At 36.9% G+C, this 18096-nt stretch overlaps 5 protein-coding genes across 5 annotated transcripts in view; 3 read left to right on the top strand and 2 right to left on the bottom strand.

The window, feature by feature from the left end:
• Nucleotides 1-530: 530 nt before the first annotated feature.
• Nucleotides 531-950, bottom strand: Eig71Ed (Ecdysone-induced gene 71Ed). The gene is made up of 3 exons (XM_017142343.2): nt 917-950; nt 657-857; nt 531-595 (listed from the first exon to the last, which is right to left on the bottom strand). The coding sequence occupies exons 1-3, from the start codon at nt 948-950 to the stop codon at nt 531-533; spliced, it is 300 nt and encodes a 99-aa protein (XP_016997832.2).
• Nucleotides 951-1338: 388 nt separating this feature from the next.
• Nucleotides 1339-2042, top strand: Eig71Ec (Ecdysone-induced gene 71Ec). The gene is made up of 3 exons (XM_017142342.3): nt 1339-1363; nt 1428-1640; nt 1711-2042. Exons 1-3 carry the CDS (start codon nt 1339-1341, stop codon nt 2040-2042), a joined length of 570 nt encoding a protein of 189 aa, XP_016997831.2.
• A 2207-nt stretch (nt 2043-4249) lies between these two features.
• Nucleotides 4250-4804, bottom strand: Eig71Eb (Ecdysone-induced gene 71Eb). Its single transcript, XM_017142340.3, has 3 exons — nt 4648-4804; nt 4391-4591; nt 4250-4323 (listed from the first exon to the last, which is right to left on the bottom strand). The coding sequence occupies exons 1-3, from the start codon at nt 4670-4672 to the stop codon at nt 4250-4252; spliced, it is 300 nt and encodes a 99-aa protein (XP_016997829.1). The 5' UTR covers nt 4673-4804.
• Nucleotides 4805-5148: 344 nt separating this feature from the next.
• Eig71Ea (Ecdysone-induced gene 71Ea) lies at nt 5149-5541 on the top strand (the record flags this gene model as incomplete). Its single annotated transcript, XM_017142339.3, has 2 exons — nt 5149-5356; nt 5418-5541. Coding segments are annotated over 2 exons (276 nt in total), but the record flags the coding sequence as incomplete, so codon positions are not given.
• Nucleotides 5542-7337: 1796 nt separating this feature from the next.
• comm3 overlaps nt 7338-18096 on the top strand; it is a 42854-nt gene continuing 32095 nt past the window's right edge. The window contains exon 1 of the mRNA XM_044393792.2: nt 7338-7770. Coding sequence (XP_044249727.1) covers nt 7353-7770 — 418 coding nt within the window. The 5' untranslated portion in view covers nt 7338-7352. The remainder of the gene's footprint in view (nt 7771-18096) is intronic.

Below are 18096 nucleotides of genomic sequence, written 5' to 3'. Positions count from 1 at the left end.
ATCGGACAAAAGACGTCACTTGTTTGGCTTTGCTCTGTCTCTATTTGGGTGGGCGTTTTGGTCTTTGTGTTTTGGCTGCGGCTTTATTCAAAAGTCCAGAGAAGGGGACTCCGAGGATAGGGGGCTTCTGCGGTTTGTTTGGCTGGTTACTGTGGCTTCTAATTTGTGAACTGGATTTGCGGCTTCAAGTAACGGATGGGCGGCAGCTGAGCGGATTTGTAAGTCATTAAATCAGGACTTAAAGCCCAAAGCCTTAAAACTTAAATAGTTGCAAAAGTTTTGAGTGAATTATAATTCACACTAAGACATTTTTCTTTTCTTAAATGGAGCAGATACCACTTAGATAAGTGTGAAGGATATGACGAACCACTATCCCTTTACTATTACATTTAAATTCAAAATAAGATTAACCTAACCAACTTTTGCTTTCTAAACTGAAATGTGGAATTCTCATAAGCGTAACAAAGTGGATATTTCAATGCTCTCTGTTTTTTTTTATTATCAATCAATCAATAAAGATATCAGTATAATTAGTTAATACGTTGCATGCCAGCGACCTCAGCGATATCATTACAATTCATACGTCGATCCGATCCTAAGGACATGATTAGTAACCATTAATAAGAATATCACTTTTGGTTTTTCACAAAACTTACCCAAGCAGTTTAGTCTGGTCAGCTCACAACGTCCAACATTCCTCCAACGCCAAGTCCTTCGGGTTTTCTCCCTGCACTCCCTGTTGAAGGCTGGCAGGTCACGATCATTTCGATTATTTAAACCTTCCACGCAGCGTTCACACCTTCGGGTCAATTCATCGCAGTTACGATTTTGTCCAGCGACCAGGGTCAGAAAAAGGACTACAAGCCGGAATTAAAGTTATTATATTTTAAGGATGTGGTTTTAGGTTTAAGCTTACCAGTTAATACGGCAAAAATAGCTTTGATATGCATTATTTTGTGTTGGTGGCTCTTGACGGGAACTTATCAGTTAGCTAACTACCGAAGACCTTGCCCCAACCCTACTTTATATAAACACCAAATGCTGCACTTATCCAGCCACCAAAGCAGCTGTTTCATAACAAAAAAGGGAAGTTAATAATATAGAACAATATCTTTACAATACTGACAAAAGCTCTTTTCAATAAATTTGTACAAATTGGGTCACCTTTTGAGCTTATTGAAGGGCATGAAAACAATCACTTCCTGGTTTTAATAAAGGGCTATTATGTACAAAGTGGCCACGGGTTTTTTCCGAAGGCTGTTTAGCACTTTATAAAAGCCCTAGTACGGTCTCTCATTCTACACTGTGGTTGACCAAGTTCTCAGCGGTAATACCAATATGACGAAAACTACTCTTCTTTTTGGTAAGGATCTAGATCGGCCTGCATATAATAACTCCCATTTAATCCAATTTCAATCCTGTTTTAGCTATCGCTTGCCTTTGCGTGGCTGTTGAGGCTCAAACGCCCAGGCCAAACGATATTTGCGGAACTGAAAACGCAAAATGCCGACAAAATGAACGAAGATTGGGAAGGAACAATGACGTATCCACCATCTTTAATAATCACTGCCGACAAGCCCCAGGCGGTGCAAACTGGCGCAATGTAACCCGCTGCGAGTTGTCTCTGGCCTCCTGTCGATGTACGTAACTTATTAATATCTTTAAGGAGATAGCGACTATTTAATTGTACAATTACCCTCATTTTTACAGTGACAATCGAGAGTTGCGGAGCTGTAAACTGCGCGAACGTGAGAAGAAGCCTTGGAGGTACCCGTCCCGGTCCCGTTGAACCTGGCACTCCAAGAACGACAACTCCTGGAATTCCTTCTCCTCAAACTCGCCGAACCACAACTCGTAGGACCCCAACCCCTTCCCCTCGCCGTACTACAACTCGAAGGACCCGAACCACTAGAACACCTTCTCCTCGCCGAACCACCACTCGTAGGACCCCAACAACTAGAACTCCTTCTCCTCGTCGAACCACTACACGTCGGACTCCTTCTCCTCGTCGCACTACCACTCGTCGACCTTCCGAAGAGTAAACCCTTTTAGGACACACCTTGCCTTCCTATAAAAAAGTTAACTAAAATGTGTATTACTGAAGACCAATAAATATTTCAATGCTCTCTATAAAACCATGTTCTAACAACTATGATCTGTAGAACAATCACCGGTTATAAATTTATTTAACATTTAATTGATTTTGGCTTAATCAATTAAATTATCAGTAATATTATTAATTTCTTCAGAAGATTCTGTGGTACTATTTAAACCCAATTTTGTGGGCACAACGCCTAAATCTTCTGGCTTCTTGGTTATATTGATCGACATCGATGTGGCGTTGTCGCTTACGTTTTGTGGCACACCCCGGTTAATAACTTTAAATAAATTCTTTGAGGTATTCCGGTGGTATTCTTTGGGCGAAGAGTAAAAGATAATTCCGGCTAAGCAAACACCAATCACCATTCCAGCCAGCAGGCAAACGCATGATTTCTTATTGGATCGTCCTATTAGTAAAGTATTAGGACACTGCTTTAATAATTATCTGAATTTTATTACAGCCCACTAACCTTCACTTAGAAAGGATCTAGTTGCCAGTTTGCTATTAAGCTTTGCCGAGCTTATCGGGATCATTGTTGTACAAGGTCTTTTTTCAAATAAATAAAACACGCGTCGTGCTTACCCTTTTCTTTTAAATGTCTCGGCACTGGAACAATTGAATAAACATAAATTTAAAATGCATGAGGAATAACAAGACAAATGTGCACAAAAGGTAATTAAACTCGTTCGAGGTTATGTTCAAACTTAAAAAAAAGTCACATTTTCAACTTTTTTCCTGGGGCTTAAAACAAAAATGTTTTAATGCAATGTTTTCTCCCAATCAAAATTAAATGCAAAAAAAAATTTCAACATATTTTTCCTTGTATTTTTTATGATTTTTTGAAAATAGCTGAAAATACAATTTTAGCCGCTTTTTTTCACCTTTTCATAACACATTTTCTAAGATCGTTCCATTCAAAAAATTATGAAAAACACAAGGAAAAATATTTTGAATTTTTTTTGAAGTTATTATTAATTTTGATTGGGGAAAACATTTTTTGCATCAGAACATTTTTGTTTTAAGCCCCAGGAAAAAAGTTGAAAATTTGACTTTCACAAAATTTGCTAACTTTTCGAAGGGGTCTTAATGGGTTAAGAACATTTTTGTGTCATTTAAACGGAATTGAAGTGCTCTTTCTCTAGGTGCCAAAAGTTTATATTAAAAGTTCAAAGTGTGACTACAGTTAACATTCAAATCTGTCGAAATAATTATGCCGACTAGTGTATTGGGTAGTGGAGGAGATGCAGTCGTCAAAGCAAATGGCGCCATCTAGTGGTTGTTAATTTTTGGTCACACCCAGTGTCGGATCTAGAATTTTGTTGTGGGGGTGATATCAGAACAATTTTTTTGTTCCATACTTTTTGAATACCAAATTTTTTTTCTTTTTGCACCCGAGTCGGGGGTGACATATCACCCATATACCCCCTGTGGATCCGCGCATGGTCATAACTTTTTAATGGATTGTCCGTTTTGAACATTTTCTTCTACATTTCGAAATTAATAACACAACAAAGTGGCACTCAAAAATTTTACAAAATCTGCAAAAATGTAAGCGCCAGGATTTTTTTACAGTTCTTAAGGCGATTTGGTGGCGGTCGGATAAAACCTAAGAATATGTGTGGTTAATCCCAACTATCTAGCTTTTGTAGTTTCTGTGATCACAACGTTCATACGGACAGACAGACAGACAGACGGACATGGCTAGATCGAATCGTCTAGTGATGCTGATCAAGATTATAACTTTATAGGGTCGGAAACGCTTCCTTCTACCTGTTAATACTTTTGCACGAATAAAATATACCCTATACACTAAGATGTCGCAAAATACAATATAACCTGCTGGATTTGGAATTATATTTAATAGACATATTGTACTGATTTGACGGCCTATCAAATCGTTGTACCAAACGGTGCACTGAAAACTATGGGTACTATATAGCTAGAGTTATACTTTTAAAATAATATATAAATCAATAATATTCTCATTTCTTTGAAGGTATAATTTACCACCGAGATTCCCATTTCCAATCCTCAAATTTGCATAAAAATTAAACAAATGAAATATAGAGCATCAAAGTGTTTATTTACTCGCTGTTAACTAGATTTCAGTTCGTTTTCGGAATTGTATTTTTGTCCGCTTGGGGTTTTTTACTCGGTGGGTCTACGTTCGAGAGCTCGCCGTACATTGTCACAGGACAGGGTATCACATCGTTCAAGGGTCACTGCACAAAGAAAATATTCGAAATTAATAAATATTTTTAGAAAAATTTTTAAGCTTAGGGCGCTTACAAATACAAGTGGCCCTAGCGAGTTCGCATCGGGAGATGCTGCGCCAGTTCCTGTCGTTACGACGGCAGTTTTCGTTGAAAATGTCCGAGACTTCGTTGTTCCTTCCATTCCTTTCAGCCCTCGACAGACATCTCTCATTAATACGCCTGCAAATTTCTCTATCACTTTGGGCCTGAACGACCACGCAAAGGCAAACGAAAGCTAAAACAGGATAAAATTGGTATTGAAGAAATAACCTTTAGTTCACAGGACCTTACCAATAAACAGAGTGATCTTCGACATGGTGATTTTCTCGCTAAGAACTCACTTTACTTCTGTGCCGAGTTCGAGCCCATACTTGGGCTTTTATAAAGTGCTAACCGCTTTGCAGGAAAAAATGCAGCCTTTTGAATACACACCTCTTATTATTATATTCAGGAAACAGAATAAATGGCCTATTCAATCCAATTAAAAGGTGTCCTAATTTTTATACATTTCCTGAAACTGTTCCATTTTTCATTAAAGGCTTTTATCCCTGATTTAAAACTTGCCACATGTTTTAAAACACCTGTAATTTGTGAATCTCGTTGCTTTGGGTGTTTATATAAAGTCAAGTCGGAACGGTGACTTCTGTAGTGAGCTAACCGATAAGTTCCTGTCAAGAGACGCCAAGCTAAATAATGCATCTTAAAACCCTTTTGAGTGTAATCTTTGGTGAGTTCAGATCGGAATCGTTCAGGAATCTGTTTCAGAATTTTAGTTACTAATTTTTAATCTGGTTTATAGTCCTGTGTTTGACCCTGGTTGCTGGCCAACAACGGGACTGTGATGAAGTGGTCCGGAGGTGTGAATCCTGTGTGAGGCGTCTGAATAATTCCGTCGATCGCGATCTGCCCAACTTCAATAGGCAGTGCAGGGAAAGGACCCAAAGGAATTGGCGCTGGAGGAATGTAGGACGTTGTGAGCTCACCAAGCTGAACTGCTTGGGTAAGTCTTGTATAATACCCATTAGTATTTCTTTTTTTAATTAAAACTTTTTCGACTTTAGGATGGGATAGGCGGATGAGCTGTGCCGAAATTGCTGAACAAGCTGGCATGGAGCGCAGGAGGGACTGATTAAGAAGAAACTAATGAATAAACAGATGATTAAATAAAAACAAAAGAGAGCATTAAAGTAAAACTATATTATCTTTTTATTTACAACACTCAAACTATATATATTAAATTTCTTCATGCCACTTTTGCATTGCATACCGCACAATTCTATCTTCTATTTCGTTATTACTTAAATCGTGGTTAAAGTCTGAATATTCATGATCGTTGTTTATAATACCTTCACCTAAGACTTCTAATATTCGCGACACTTTTCGTTCATTCACACTGTCACCAAAGAATTCAATTTCAGTTCTTAAATGATCATCGAATGATTGAACATTAATATCAGATGACAATTCGTTTTGAGGCTGATCGGTAGGGCCAATTGTAATATGATCCTGGCTTTCGTTGTGATCATCATAAAATAGGTTCATTTCATTATCGTCATGAACATATTCCAAATCAGGCCGCGTTAGATGGTCATCTAGGGGCTCCTCCGGATCAACATAATCTATATTTTCTACGTTTGGTTGTCCCAAGTCTATGTATAAAAATATTGATAGCTCTAAATTACATTTTTCTTTTATTATTGTCTTACCCACTATCAGTAAAACACAGAGTACATTAAAATGAAAAGGTAATTCCATATTCCGTTCGTATATCTTACAGCTCTAAACAGAAATATAATACTGATAGCTGGCTTATTAAAATCCATTTCATTTAATATGGCAAGCTGTTTTATATTTAGACAGCATTTTTTCATTACTGTTTACCTAGAATTTTTTACAAAAATTTAAACCTGGGATCGAAGTTTCGATTACCCTGGGAAAAAAAACAATTTTTTTAAATAATAACGGCTAGTTTTAAAAAACCTGCAAACACTCACGTTTGTAAAATATAAGAAACAACAATTGTATTTCAAAAATACTATCGTTATTAGTCTGAAATTCAGACTTAGAAATTAACATTCAGACTCTGAATGTTTGTTTACACGACCACATTTCGATATTCTTCAGTTATCTTTAAATTATATATCTTTCAGCTTTGAACTAAGATGTAAAACTGTCGTCTGGCATGGGGAAATGTATTGCTTTTATCTGTGTTGATGCGGTACCAGTATTTACACAGCCTTTTTTATAACAAATATATAAGTAAAATATACTCGTATTTACTATAGACTTTTTTGATTAAAAATAATATTTTAAAATATGGCAGGGCGTACCAGGTTTTTATGTATATTAATTCTTCATATTTTTTTAACACAAGATCAATGCGGACTAGAATCTTTTTAAAGAATTACTGAAAGCTTTTGGCTATTCCCTAGAACAGCTTTACCACGGGCCCAGGGAGAAACCCACCACAACCGATCGTTTAGAGAATTAGCCACTATAACTGCGCCTCTCGCTGGTAAACAAAAGTCGGTCAAAAATCCGCGAGAGGAAAACGCCGAAACAAGCCCGTCTGGCTAAAAAAAAAAAACAAAAACTGGCAGGCAGGCGTTAATACGCGTACAATATTGTTTAAACAAGAGACGAGATTCTGTCACTGTAGCTCGATCTATCTGCTTAAATACACAATGTGATAACGCAGATTGCGGGCATTAAAACGATCTTTTCAAACTGCGGTTCAGTCTTCAGCTGTTGTCGCCGTTTTTCACACACAAAACCGAAATCCGAATTCTGAAACCCGAAATACGAAAAGCGAAGGAAGAAAATAAATAATATATGAAATAACAGAACACTCCAACTAGTTCAGTTTGTTGGCGGGTTACCAAAGAAACGGTCACGTTTGGCGGCTCAGTATATTCGTTTTCGTGCCACATTCGTTTTATTATAAACTGTTAAAGTGATTGATTGATTAATTGATTTATTGAGTGAGTGGTGCAATCATGGCTAATTACACAGTGGTGCGTGTGACCAAAGTGCAACCATATCTGCATACGGTAGGCAGCAGTTACGCGGCTTTGGCCAATGTCGACGGCTTTTACGGACCGACCTTGGAGGCCGGACTACTCGATTTCCATGGAAATGGCACTGCCACCCATGCCAATCTAACGGCGGAGAGTGTTCTGGTGCTCATCGGGGAGGAGAGCTATAGCTATCGATCCACCTCGACCATAGTCCTCATGGTTTCCGCCTGGATCCTCCTCATTTTGGGCTTTGTCTTCTGCTGCTGCGCCGAGTGCTGCGGCGTTAGCGTTTGGCGTGGCAAAAATACACGCTCCAGCATCGATGGCCTAAACCAGGCGGAACAGGGAGGCGGTGGGAGTGGAGATGGGCGTGCCACCGCCCACGATGCAGCTGCAGGTGAGTGCAGTCCAAGCTTTTTATCATCGAAGCTTTTGTGTGGGGGCTCGCTCGCATACTTTTAGGCTGCCATGAAATATTGAAAGGCAGGCAAGTTTTCCCTTGCCGGTGGATAACTGGAATCATATTTCACGAATATCCCATAAAAGGCAACAATAAGCGAGCAGCCGCAGGGATAGTCAAGGTTTGAAAAGGATACATACCCTTTTCTGCCATTGGGATTAAGGCCTATAAATAAAATTAAATTTAAAAATTTTACATTTTCAATTTGAAAATATAAGCAGTCATAATCTCAAACATTTTTAAAATAACTCATTTTGAAATGTTTAAAGTCTAGGATAAAACGACTAAATGGTAATTTGTCTTTGGTACAAACTGATTTTGAAACCCTTTAAATTACATGGAATATTATATGTATCGCCTAGAGAATAACTTCAACTTAAAATGCTACCTCCATATAAGGGTTCCAAAAACTTCATTGACTTCATTGAAACTTCAAAAAGTGCAGGGTATAAAAATGCATTTCAATGGCCTGTCAATGCGCTTAGCTGGCATTGCTGAACTACTTTTCGAACAACACGAAGGGGCTTCTGGGTATTTGGGAGTTGCTCTGCGGAACTGCCTGCCTCATCGATATCATAAAATATTTAGCTATTTCTCTTATTTCGTTTCGCTCCGTTTTTGGCAAATTTGGCATGCGTTTTGACCGAAAATTGGCTTTTGGCCAAGTTAACGAATCGTTCAGAGGAATGAATGCTTCTACACAAACATATACACGCAAACATACAAGCCAGGCTCGCACATAGACACCGAAAAAATTTATATTATTTAAGGAAATAAATTCTAGTACCTATGCTTCTGTATCGGTAGGATTTGAAACATTGGGGAGGCGTAGCTTTTACAGCGTAGCACATTATTATTATTATTATTATTTAAAAAAATAAATTTTAGTATTTATGGTTCTGTATCAGTGGGACTCGAATCATTGGGCGAAGCTTTTACAGTAGTATAGCACTTTTTTTTTCCTAAAGCGCTTTAATGCAAAATCATTTCTACAAATTTTATTTATTCGTCTCGTTGGAGACTGAATCGTGTGAATCACACTGTGAATCATTTGAATTTTTACAGTAAAATGTTTTGAAACGAAAAATGTCTCGATTCATGTTGATTCATGCAGGGCTCTAATTCAAAATGGGTGTTCCAATGCTTAAGTAAAAAAAAGTTATATTTTAGGACAAGCTTAAATAAACATATACCTTAACAAATTAAAAATTTATATATTAATATAAAAATAATAATATAACAAAATTTGGGTTAGCATAAATTAATAATTTTCCGACTTATCCATTACATATACATCTAAAAGCTTCAAACTTTTATCATAAAATATTGTTTATTTTTAATTACTCAGATGACCTAACATATTTTTATCAGTGCAAAAACACTAGAATTTTGTCCGATAATTTGGTTGCATATGCTGCGCTCAATGCAGCTTCTGTTTGCATCGTTGGCAATTAGCATTGTCTCGAAGATATTGCGTTTCATTAGAGCGATATGGGTTCGAGAGTGTTTGCTTGCGCCTGTGTGGGTGCATATGTGATGGAGTGTGTGTGTGCGTGAGCCAAAATGCACAGCAGTCAATGGGTCATTTCGATAACGGCAAAATTTGTTGCAAAATTTGTTTGGCATTTAAGCCGAAACTGGGATTTGTGTATTGTATGGCTGCCAGAAGCTTAAGTTGTTGCATTTCTGCCATGGTATCTGTCGATTTTTGGTGTGCTTTTGTGTTCTGGCATTTCAACTTAACAACCGAAACGATATTTCAGCCAATTGTGAGTAAGCTCAGATGATAGGTTCAAAGTGCACATAAATAGTGTTTTGTTACGCCCATTTAAGGCAACGAAAGTGTGTTCAATTAAAAGCGATGACGTTTGCGAAGGAATATCTTTCTTGTTTGTGAAAACTATGCAAAATTGTTGGTGCTCTAGACTACAAAAGCTTTAACATGAAATGGATATGTATAAATTAAAGTGCAATAATGATTTCATTAGTGGGCGATTTAGGATTTTGTTGAGGCGGGTGACATAACATTTTTTTGTTGCCTACTTTTTGAACACCAAAATTTCTTTAATTTTTCTCACCCATATCACAACCCGTGGATTCGCACTTGGATTTCATTACCTTATTTATATTTCAAGCCCCATAGAATTTGGTTTAAAATTGTCTAGTTTTATCCACTTTATTATCACGCAAACGCTAGATCAATAATCCCACTACGTATACAACTAACCTAGATAACATATTTCTTTTATCTACCTCACGGTGGGGTACATTCAATTTATACGCTTGAGCGCATTTGGCCCATTTCGATAACAACATAAGAAGCATCTTAGTATGTCAGTGCAATAAATTCTTCCACTTTCGTTTCGAACTGTGGCCACAAAACGTGCCTGGGTCCCGTAGACCTCCCCGTCCAATAGTTGCCTAGTTAATGCCCCTGTTCCTTATTCTCCTTTTGGCCCACACGGGCAACTTAAAGTTGAGAGCCATAAAAATTGCGCAAAGTCACAAATGTTTTATGAAACTTTCTGTTTTTTTTTTATTTTTTTATATGTATATTTTATTTAGCCTGACGCTCATTTCGCTGCACAAGTTTTAATAAAAAACTTCAGCCTCTTGTGCGAACCAACTGCAGTCGATGCTGCTGCCCCGCCGACTTTTCTGTTCAGGAATTCATAACCGCATTTCTCTATCGGGTCGCCGGGAAAATGGGGGGAAAAGCGGAAACCAGGAGGCGCAGTTGTACATACCAATTGCTTATGTATCGACAATACGGGGCTGTGAGTGCAGCCCCCTATATTGCCACCCATCCACCCAACGGGTCCCAGCTGATGCGGCAAAAGCCCGGGCGTATAATAAGTTTTTGTCTTCCACCGTGGAGAAGCGCCTGCCAACTTCTTCGCCTCGAGTTGAATCTATAATTCAGTTTTCCAAGCTATTTTCTTTTGTCTTCGATGCGTAAGGCACTTTAAATTTTCTCAACAAATTTTGCAAGAGGATACATAAAGAGAATTTTACGGTCTAAAATTATTTTTCCCCATTCTAAAAGAAGGTTTTAATAGAACCAAAAAATGAATTTCAAAAATAAGTAATAATAATACTATTTTAATATGATTTTATATATAAATTTTAAATCTGGTCTATGTTGTAAGTAACAACTCCCAAACTAATGCCAACGAAAAGTGATTAAATATTTTAATCCGAAATAAATATATAAACTGTAAAGTATAAAAAAGACCAAGAATTTTAATCAAGCTTTAAAAAAAAATAATTTAGTGAAAAATAATAACTTTTAAAAATTCTGTGAATTTCATGTTATAAAAAATATACATTCTTTAAAAGTACACGGATTTCTACTCCGTGCTACCCGTGGACCCGAAAAAAAAACTTTTTATTATTTATGCAAGCAAAAATGCGTAAAAATTTCTTCCAACTTTATTTGCTGTTTACGCGCTTCATTTGCGGGAACCAAAACACCGCCCACTTGGCTCGCAAACAGTCTCCGACCATAAACCACCCACAGTCTCCGAATCCACCCACTGTCCCGATAATTCGTGTACATCATTTTTTACAGCTCCTCATCAGTTGGTGGCTCTGCTTAGTTAGTCTTTCATGGCACTTTGATTGCTCATTTGGCATTTATTTGATGATGCCAGGACCCGTCTGTCTTCGGGGTGCTTAAATTATTCATTGTGCGTGTGCGTGGCTCCTGGGTCTCCTTGCTCGCCATCTAACATCTAAAACATCGTCTCAATCTTGCGATGAGCCCGGCGATTTTTTTAAAATATTCATGTTCCGCCGTTGGCTAGCAAAAAAAAAAAAAAACAGGAAAAAACGGCAGACAACTCGCTGAAAACCTCCGCGGACAGAGGCGACCAACTAAAAGTGCGTAATTTTTACCGACAGCGCATTGAAAATATCGCCCTCGGCGATAACAGCAGCCATCAAGGATTGGGAGTGGGGATGGATTTTTGCAGCATTTTATAAGGGGGAGGAGGTCACGGCGTGCTACGTGAGTTTGAAACTTGTACTTGGTCAGGACTCGGGCAGCGGATTGGATTTGCTCCATGTTTTAGCCAGTGACGAAGCATGACAATGCTTTTGGGTCGGACCTAAATCCGCCAAAAAATTATCAAGAAATTAATTAAATATATAGCAAACAGATTTTAAAAAAGAATTAAAAGAAACTGTTAGGAAATCTACGGGCAAAAATAAAATAAATTGATTTTACAATTTTTGGAATAAAATAGATGTTGTAATCTATATTTTAACACTGATTAGCTGTAGTTAAATTACAAGTTTAATGACCAATATTCATATTAGACTACAACAATTTCGGTTCACCCCAGCGAACAGTTCCTATGTAATCCTCTTGCCCTGTTTTTGCTTTGACATTTCATCTAATTTGTATTTATTGTGTTGGATTTTTCTGTTTAAATTGTGCATACAATTTACATATTTTATTAGCGCGGGCTACTTCAAGCATCCATTTCCCCGACTCTCTCAAATTTTCGTCATCAATCTGCTATATCTCTCTTTCACACGTTCGATTATTGATTGGGCTCCGGCACTGAAAGTTGTTCGATACTTTTTCAAGAGAGGAGGTAAATTCGTGCTCGATACTTGCAGTTCGAAATTCAGGTCAATTGCATTTGTTTTATCGAGGGGTGATTCTGCATTTGAAGCTGTCAATTTGCAATTTGATTAAGTTGAATTTAATTGCTTTTGTTGTATAATTATAGAATAAATGCAAATTGCAGTGGGCCTTCTGTAGTGCCATTTATTTTGATAAATAATGCTCCATTTATTTGCCTATGCTCTGCTTTTATACAACCTTTTGGATTATAAATGACTGAATAGTGTCAGTTAAAGTGGTCAGTAAATAAATTTTGACTGCATATTAAGTTAAAACAAGAAAGGAAGCTAGCTTCGGCCAGCCGAAGCTTATATACCCTTGCAGATCATTCCTATTAATTAACAAATCGCAAAAATGTTCAATTTTCTAATATTTCTCATTAATTTTCCGATCGTTCCTATGGCAGCTATATGATATAGTCGTCCGATTTTGATCAAATTAAAATTGAAATTCGGAAATATTTAAAAAGAGTCATATCCTAGAGTAGAAGATAATACAATAAAAACCAAAGAAGCTAGAATTTATTTCCTATTACTTTTCCATTAATTTTCCGATCGTTCCTATGGCAGCTATATGATATAGTCGTCCGATTTTGATTAAATTAAAATTGAAATTCGAAAATATTTAAAAAGAGTCATATCCTAGAGTAGAAGATAATACAATAAAAACCAAAGAAGCTAGAATTTATTTCCTATTACTTTTCCATTAATTTTCCGATCGTTCCTATGGCAGCTATATGATATAGTCGTCCGATTTTGATTAAATTAAAATTGAAATTCGAAAATATTTAAAAAGAGTCATATCCTAGAGTAGAAGATAATACAATAAAAACCAAAGAAGCTAGAATTTATTTCCTATTACTTTTCCATTATTTTTCCGATCGTTCCTATGGCAGCTATATGATATAGTAGTCCGATTTTTTAAATAATTAATTCGAAATTCAGAAATATTTAAAAAATAACATCCCCAAAAGTAGAAGGTAATATTTCAAAAAACACCGAAGCTAGAATTTTTTAAAGTTTTTTTTTTCCGATTGTTCCTATGGGAGCTATAAGATATAGTTGTCCGATCCGGTCGGCTCCGACATATATACTACCTGCAATAGAAAGAAGACTTTTGCGAAAGTTTTGTCCCGATAGCTCAAAAACTGAGAGACTAGTTTGCGTAGAAACAGACAGACGGACAGACGGACAGACGGACAGACGGACAGACGGACGGACAGACGGACATGGCTAGATCGACTCGTCTTGTGATGCTGATCAAGAATATATATACTTTATGGGGTCGGAAACGTCTCCTTCACTGCGTTGCAAACTTCTGACTGAAATCATAATACCCTCTGCAAGGGTATAATGAATTAATGGTTTAATTATTGTGTCAGAGGGAGTAGCAGTGCCGAGCGAAGGAAGGTAAGTCATTGGATTAACGTTAATCAATTAATGTTGTTTAAATCAGAATAAATACGAAAGAGTTTAATTATTTAACCAATATTTGGCAGCAGCTCCTTAATTGGCATTTAATGCTCCTTCTGCTTTAGTCGTAAATCTTGCGCCCATTCAACCGTTTCAATTGCCCACTTAGCAGCCTTTCAACACAAATTACCATAATTCGAGCTTTTTCCCCATTCTCTTTTTCTGAAAAGGCTCACACACACTTAACCTTTAATTAAGATACTCAAAAGTTTTCAATATTAAGCTCAATTGTATGCAGTGGCGCCGCATTGTCGGCTCCCTTACACCATCGTGCAGGTTCCCATTTTCCGCTTTTCCTCAGGTTCTAGTACACTGCAGAAAATACTAACATTAAAATTGTAGCATACAGTGTTTCATACGTAAATTACGTTAGTTTACAACCAAGAAAGATGATGGTAGTTTCCTATAGATGTAGACTCATAGATCACAAAAAAGAAGTCAAAAAAAATTTTTATAAATACATTTAACGCAACTCAAGATATTAATTAAAACACGGACATACCAAAACAAAATTCTTTAAGAAATGTATTTATAAAAAAACTGTTGGATAAAATCATCCAAAAAATTATTTTGTAAACTAGTGTTATTAATTTTGCATCGCCAATACAGGTAAATTTATATTTAAATATTTAAAATGTAATATAATTTCAGTTTGCAATAAACAAATAATAATTAAAAGTAATAATATAATAAAATTCATCATTGATTAAATAACATTAACGTTTTGAAAATATAGTTATAAATAGGTACTACTTTAATCGAGATGTCGGTGTTATTTTAATGTTAAAAATGTTGACTTTAAAATATAACTGCAAGCAATGCCTGTTTTTCTCGGTGCCTGTCCCTCTTATGCCCCATTCTCATCTGGCTTTCCCGATTCCCATCACCCGGTTCCCCATCACACGCTCACATGTCAAGTCGTTGCAATTTTCCATAACGAAATTAACGCCATGCCAGGCGGCGTGCAAAGTATGCAACGTAAATTTTTGCGCCGAACCAATAAAAATAATTGAGGCAAAAGCGCCACATGTGATGGGTGGAGTGAAGGAGGGCTGAAAGGGGTTAAGGGGGCTCAGGGGGCTAAGAGGAGTGGAAATCCAGGGGGTCTTGGCTCCAATGGCAATTTTGCTTTTATTGCCTGACTGCCTGATGACGGCAGCTCCTCATTGCACCGCCTTTTTCAATTCGTCCCGCTGACACTGCACAGAAAAAATGTTATATATTTATTACCTTGGATTAAAAATATAGGTACATTTGGATTTATCTAAATTATATTTTATTCTCTTACAAAATCGCTTAAGTTTTACGGAAATTGATGTTCAAGGAATTGACAATACATAAAAAAATATTTATGTTATTTGTTTATTTAATTTAATTTTGCAGGATAGAAAAACAGAAGTATCCGAATGTCTTCGTTTTTAAAGACATTATAGCTAAAGAATAAATATTCAATATTTTCAGGACCAAGTTAATATTTTAAAAAGTTGTCCTTAAAAATTAAAAAACTTATACAGCGAAAAAATTAAGAAGGGTTTTGCCAAAACTTATACAGCGAAAAAATTAAGAAGGGTTTTGCCAAAACTTGATCTTTTTAAGTCTGCATGAAAGTTATATTTCTCAGTGTACCTGTGTGATGTTGACGTTGGCGCCTTCGCATGGCTTTTAAGTGCTCAGTCTTTGTTGTGGCTCGCCTTTGTTGTTGCAGCTTTGGTTGTTGTTGCTGGCTCTTACACTCTCTTCCCTTTTTTTTATGGCACTGTCATCGCTCGGTTTGCACTTGCATTTATTCTTGTTTTCATTTCCGTTGCGCTTATCACATTATTGCAAGCTCATTGCCGCGGCTTCTCTTTTGACACACGCACACAAGGACTTACAGGGGCCCACAGATACTGTTAAGCTCACACACAGATGAACACTCTCGCAAGCAAAAGAGCTTGATATCAGTCAAGCTGTCTCGAATTCTCTTTAGCAAACGTTACCTGTGTGTGGGAGTAGAGGAGAATATCATTCATAGGTATTACAAAGTCCAGAGGCTTAAACCCATTTCAGTTAAGGATCATAATAAAATATATTTTTTTAATACGCAATATAACATGTCTTAAATTTGAAATTTAAAAATAAATGGTTTTTCATTATTATTTTTATTTTATTTATGTTTAGTAGCTTAATTTTCCCAGAAATTATTTTGTAGGCTGCGTTAAACATTGTGTACATTGTGGCTTATTAATAGTAATATTAAATTAACTTTAAAACCTAATCTCAAGCTATTCCGCTATGAATTCAAAAGTTGGGAATCGATTTATAAAACATTTTTCAGCTGCAACCCCTTGTCAATGTCCAGTCATTTTCTGCAGGCCTTAAAAGCCGGGAAATTAAACAAGAAAAACTGTCAAGTCCTGACTTCTGAGCAGCTTGAACCCTCTTTAACTGTGGCACTTTCCAGCCCCCCGCTCGTGGTCCCTGGGTTCACACAATTTTGCATAGACATTAATAAATAATTTGGAACGTGTGAATGATTTTCATATAAATCGCCGCCAAGAAGAAGAAGGTTCCGAAGGATGGAACAGGAGCTCTGGCCACCATGTGTGTGTGTGTGTGTGTTGCGTTTGTCTACTTTTGCAGCTCATGTAATATTCATGATTATTTGAAATTTGCGCTTCGTTATCCTTTATCCCTTTTTATGTTTGGGCGAGGCAGACGACAATCATATGTTAACGCGACGCCTTTTTCTTCTCGTTCGTCGTCGACTGCACAGATATATCCATGTAATGTTCATACACATATATGTATTCAATGGTGGTAGAAGGGAAGGAGAAGGACGGAAGGTCCTTGCATATCAACTGAGCGTAATCGGGTTTTCATGCTTTGCTGCCACGCAGGACACACTGGGGAATTCCTCCAATGGCATTGATAGCAACTCAACGCGACTTTGGTCCGTCAATATCCCCTGGCAAACTGTTGCGTCGCCCATCCTCGCTTGCCAACCGATTTTTTCTTTGTCGCACGTTAGTCGCTGCACTTCAAAAATACCACAAGTTTTGGATTCCACTAAAAAAAATATTTTTTAACTTAACGTCATAAAATAAACTAAGTTAACATGTTTTTATAAAATGTTTTATTATCGCATTTATTACATGAAAAGATGTAGTCCTTCAATAATAATTAAAACAATTATTTGGAAATAATTAACAAAAAAATTTTATTTAATTTTAATACAACTTTATAAAATTATTGTATATTATGCTATTTTCATGTTACTCATCTTAGTACTAGCCTTGAACGAAGTGTTTAGCTGTTGTTCTTGCTTTAAATAAATATTCAACTTATTAAATCTATTCCCCAAGTGTACCAATACCCATTCAGCTAGTTCCCATGTCTGTGTGCCACTTCCGTTCCAACGCTTATCAGCCTTCGTCCTTCGTTATTGTTGTGGCTCCCTTGGTGCGCTTTTTGCTGCAACTTTATATGCAATGCCGCCAAAAGCTAGCGAGCGCCAGTACTTCCCATTCGCCTCCCCATTCCCGCCCACAAATGTCAATGGCTTTTTGCTGGAACTTAGTTGATGCCGCTCGAAGTGGGCGTGGCCATCCGCCCACGGCCACAACCTGGTTGCATTGCGATAACAGAGAACTCAGGAACTCCAGCGCCACCGAACTCCGAGTTTGTTGACAAACTGAGAAACAATTATGATTGATTGTGTGTCCAGGAGACCAGGGAAGAAACGCCAGGAAGCCACCGGTTGACAAGGAAGCCAACTATACCAAAGTAATTTTTGAGATCTTAAAAGGTAGATAGCGGTGAAAGATTCCCGGACATAGAAGAATCTATTGCAAACAAAGTGATGAAAACTTTGAATTTCAAATTACATGACAGAGCAAAAGTTTTCCGCCCTAAAAGGGTGGTTTCATATTGGGATCTATTTCGATTTAATACATTTTCTAACATTGCTTTTCACAAGGTTTTTTTATTAAAAATCAATGATTTGACATTGTGGTTCTCATCTTCGTAAATAAATATCTTTGTATTTTAATACAAAAACTATATATTTTAATATAGACAAAAAAGAGTAAAACCGTTTTCCAAAGGAATTTTAAATCTAACTCACATTAAAATACAATATACTTTAACAATTATTTTATAACCAACCTTTTTTCATCT

The sequence above is a fragment of the Drosophila takahashii genome, chromosome 3L (genome assembly GCF_030179915.1).
Source record: "Drosophila takahashii strain IR98-3 E-12201 chromosome 3L, DtakHiC1v2, whole genome shotgun sequence".
In the NCBI taxonomy this organism is placed as follows: domain Eukaryota; kingdom Metazoa; phylum Arthropoda; class Insecta; order Diptera; family Drosophilidae; genus Drosophila; species Drosophila takahashii.
This window is presented reverse-complemented; position numbering and strand designations above follow the sequence as displayed.

What these genes read in the sequence shown, in the direction of transcription:
- Eig71Ed (XM_017142343.2), bottom strand. Translation starts at nt 950, where the DNA reads ATGCATATCAAAGCTATTTTTGCCGTATTAACTG. An exon ending in TATTTTTGCCGTATTAACTG is followed by an intron (nt 858 to 916) that starts GTAAGCTTAAAC and finishes TCCGGCTTGTAG; the next exon opens with TCCTTTTTCTGACCCTGGTC. An exon ending in GACCAGACTAAACTGCTTGG is followed by an intron (nt 596 to 656) that starts GTAAGTTTTGTG and finishes TCATGTCCTTAG; the next exon opens with GATCGGATCGACGTATGAAT.
- Eig71Ec (XM_017142342.3), top strand. Translation starts at nt 1,339, where the DNA reads ATGACGAAAACTACTCTTCTTTTTG. An exon ending in GAAAACTACTCTTCTTTTTG is followed by an intron (nt 1,364 to 1,427) that starts GTAAGGATCTAG and finishes ATCCTGTTTTAG; the next exon opens with CTATCGCTTGCCTTTGCGTG. An exon ending in GTCTCTGGCCTCCTGTCGAT is followed by an intron (nt 1,641 to 1,710) that starts GTACGTAACTTA and finishes TCATTTTTACAG; the next exon opens with TGACAATCGAGAGTTGCGGA.
- Eig71Eb (XM_017142340.3), bottom strand. Translation starts at nt 4,672, where the DNA reads ATGTCGAAGATCACTCTGTTTATTG. An exon ending in GAAGATCACTCTGTTTATTG is followed by an intron (nt 4,592 to 4,647) that starts GTAAGGTCCTGT and finishes ATCCTGTTTTAG; the next exon opens with CTTTCGTTTGCCTTTGCGTG. An exon ending in CGCTAGGGCCACTTGTATTT is followed by an intron (nt 4,324 to 4,390) that starts GTAAGCGCCCTA and finishes TTCTTTGTGCAG; the next exon opens with TGACCCTTGAACGATGTGAT.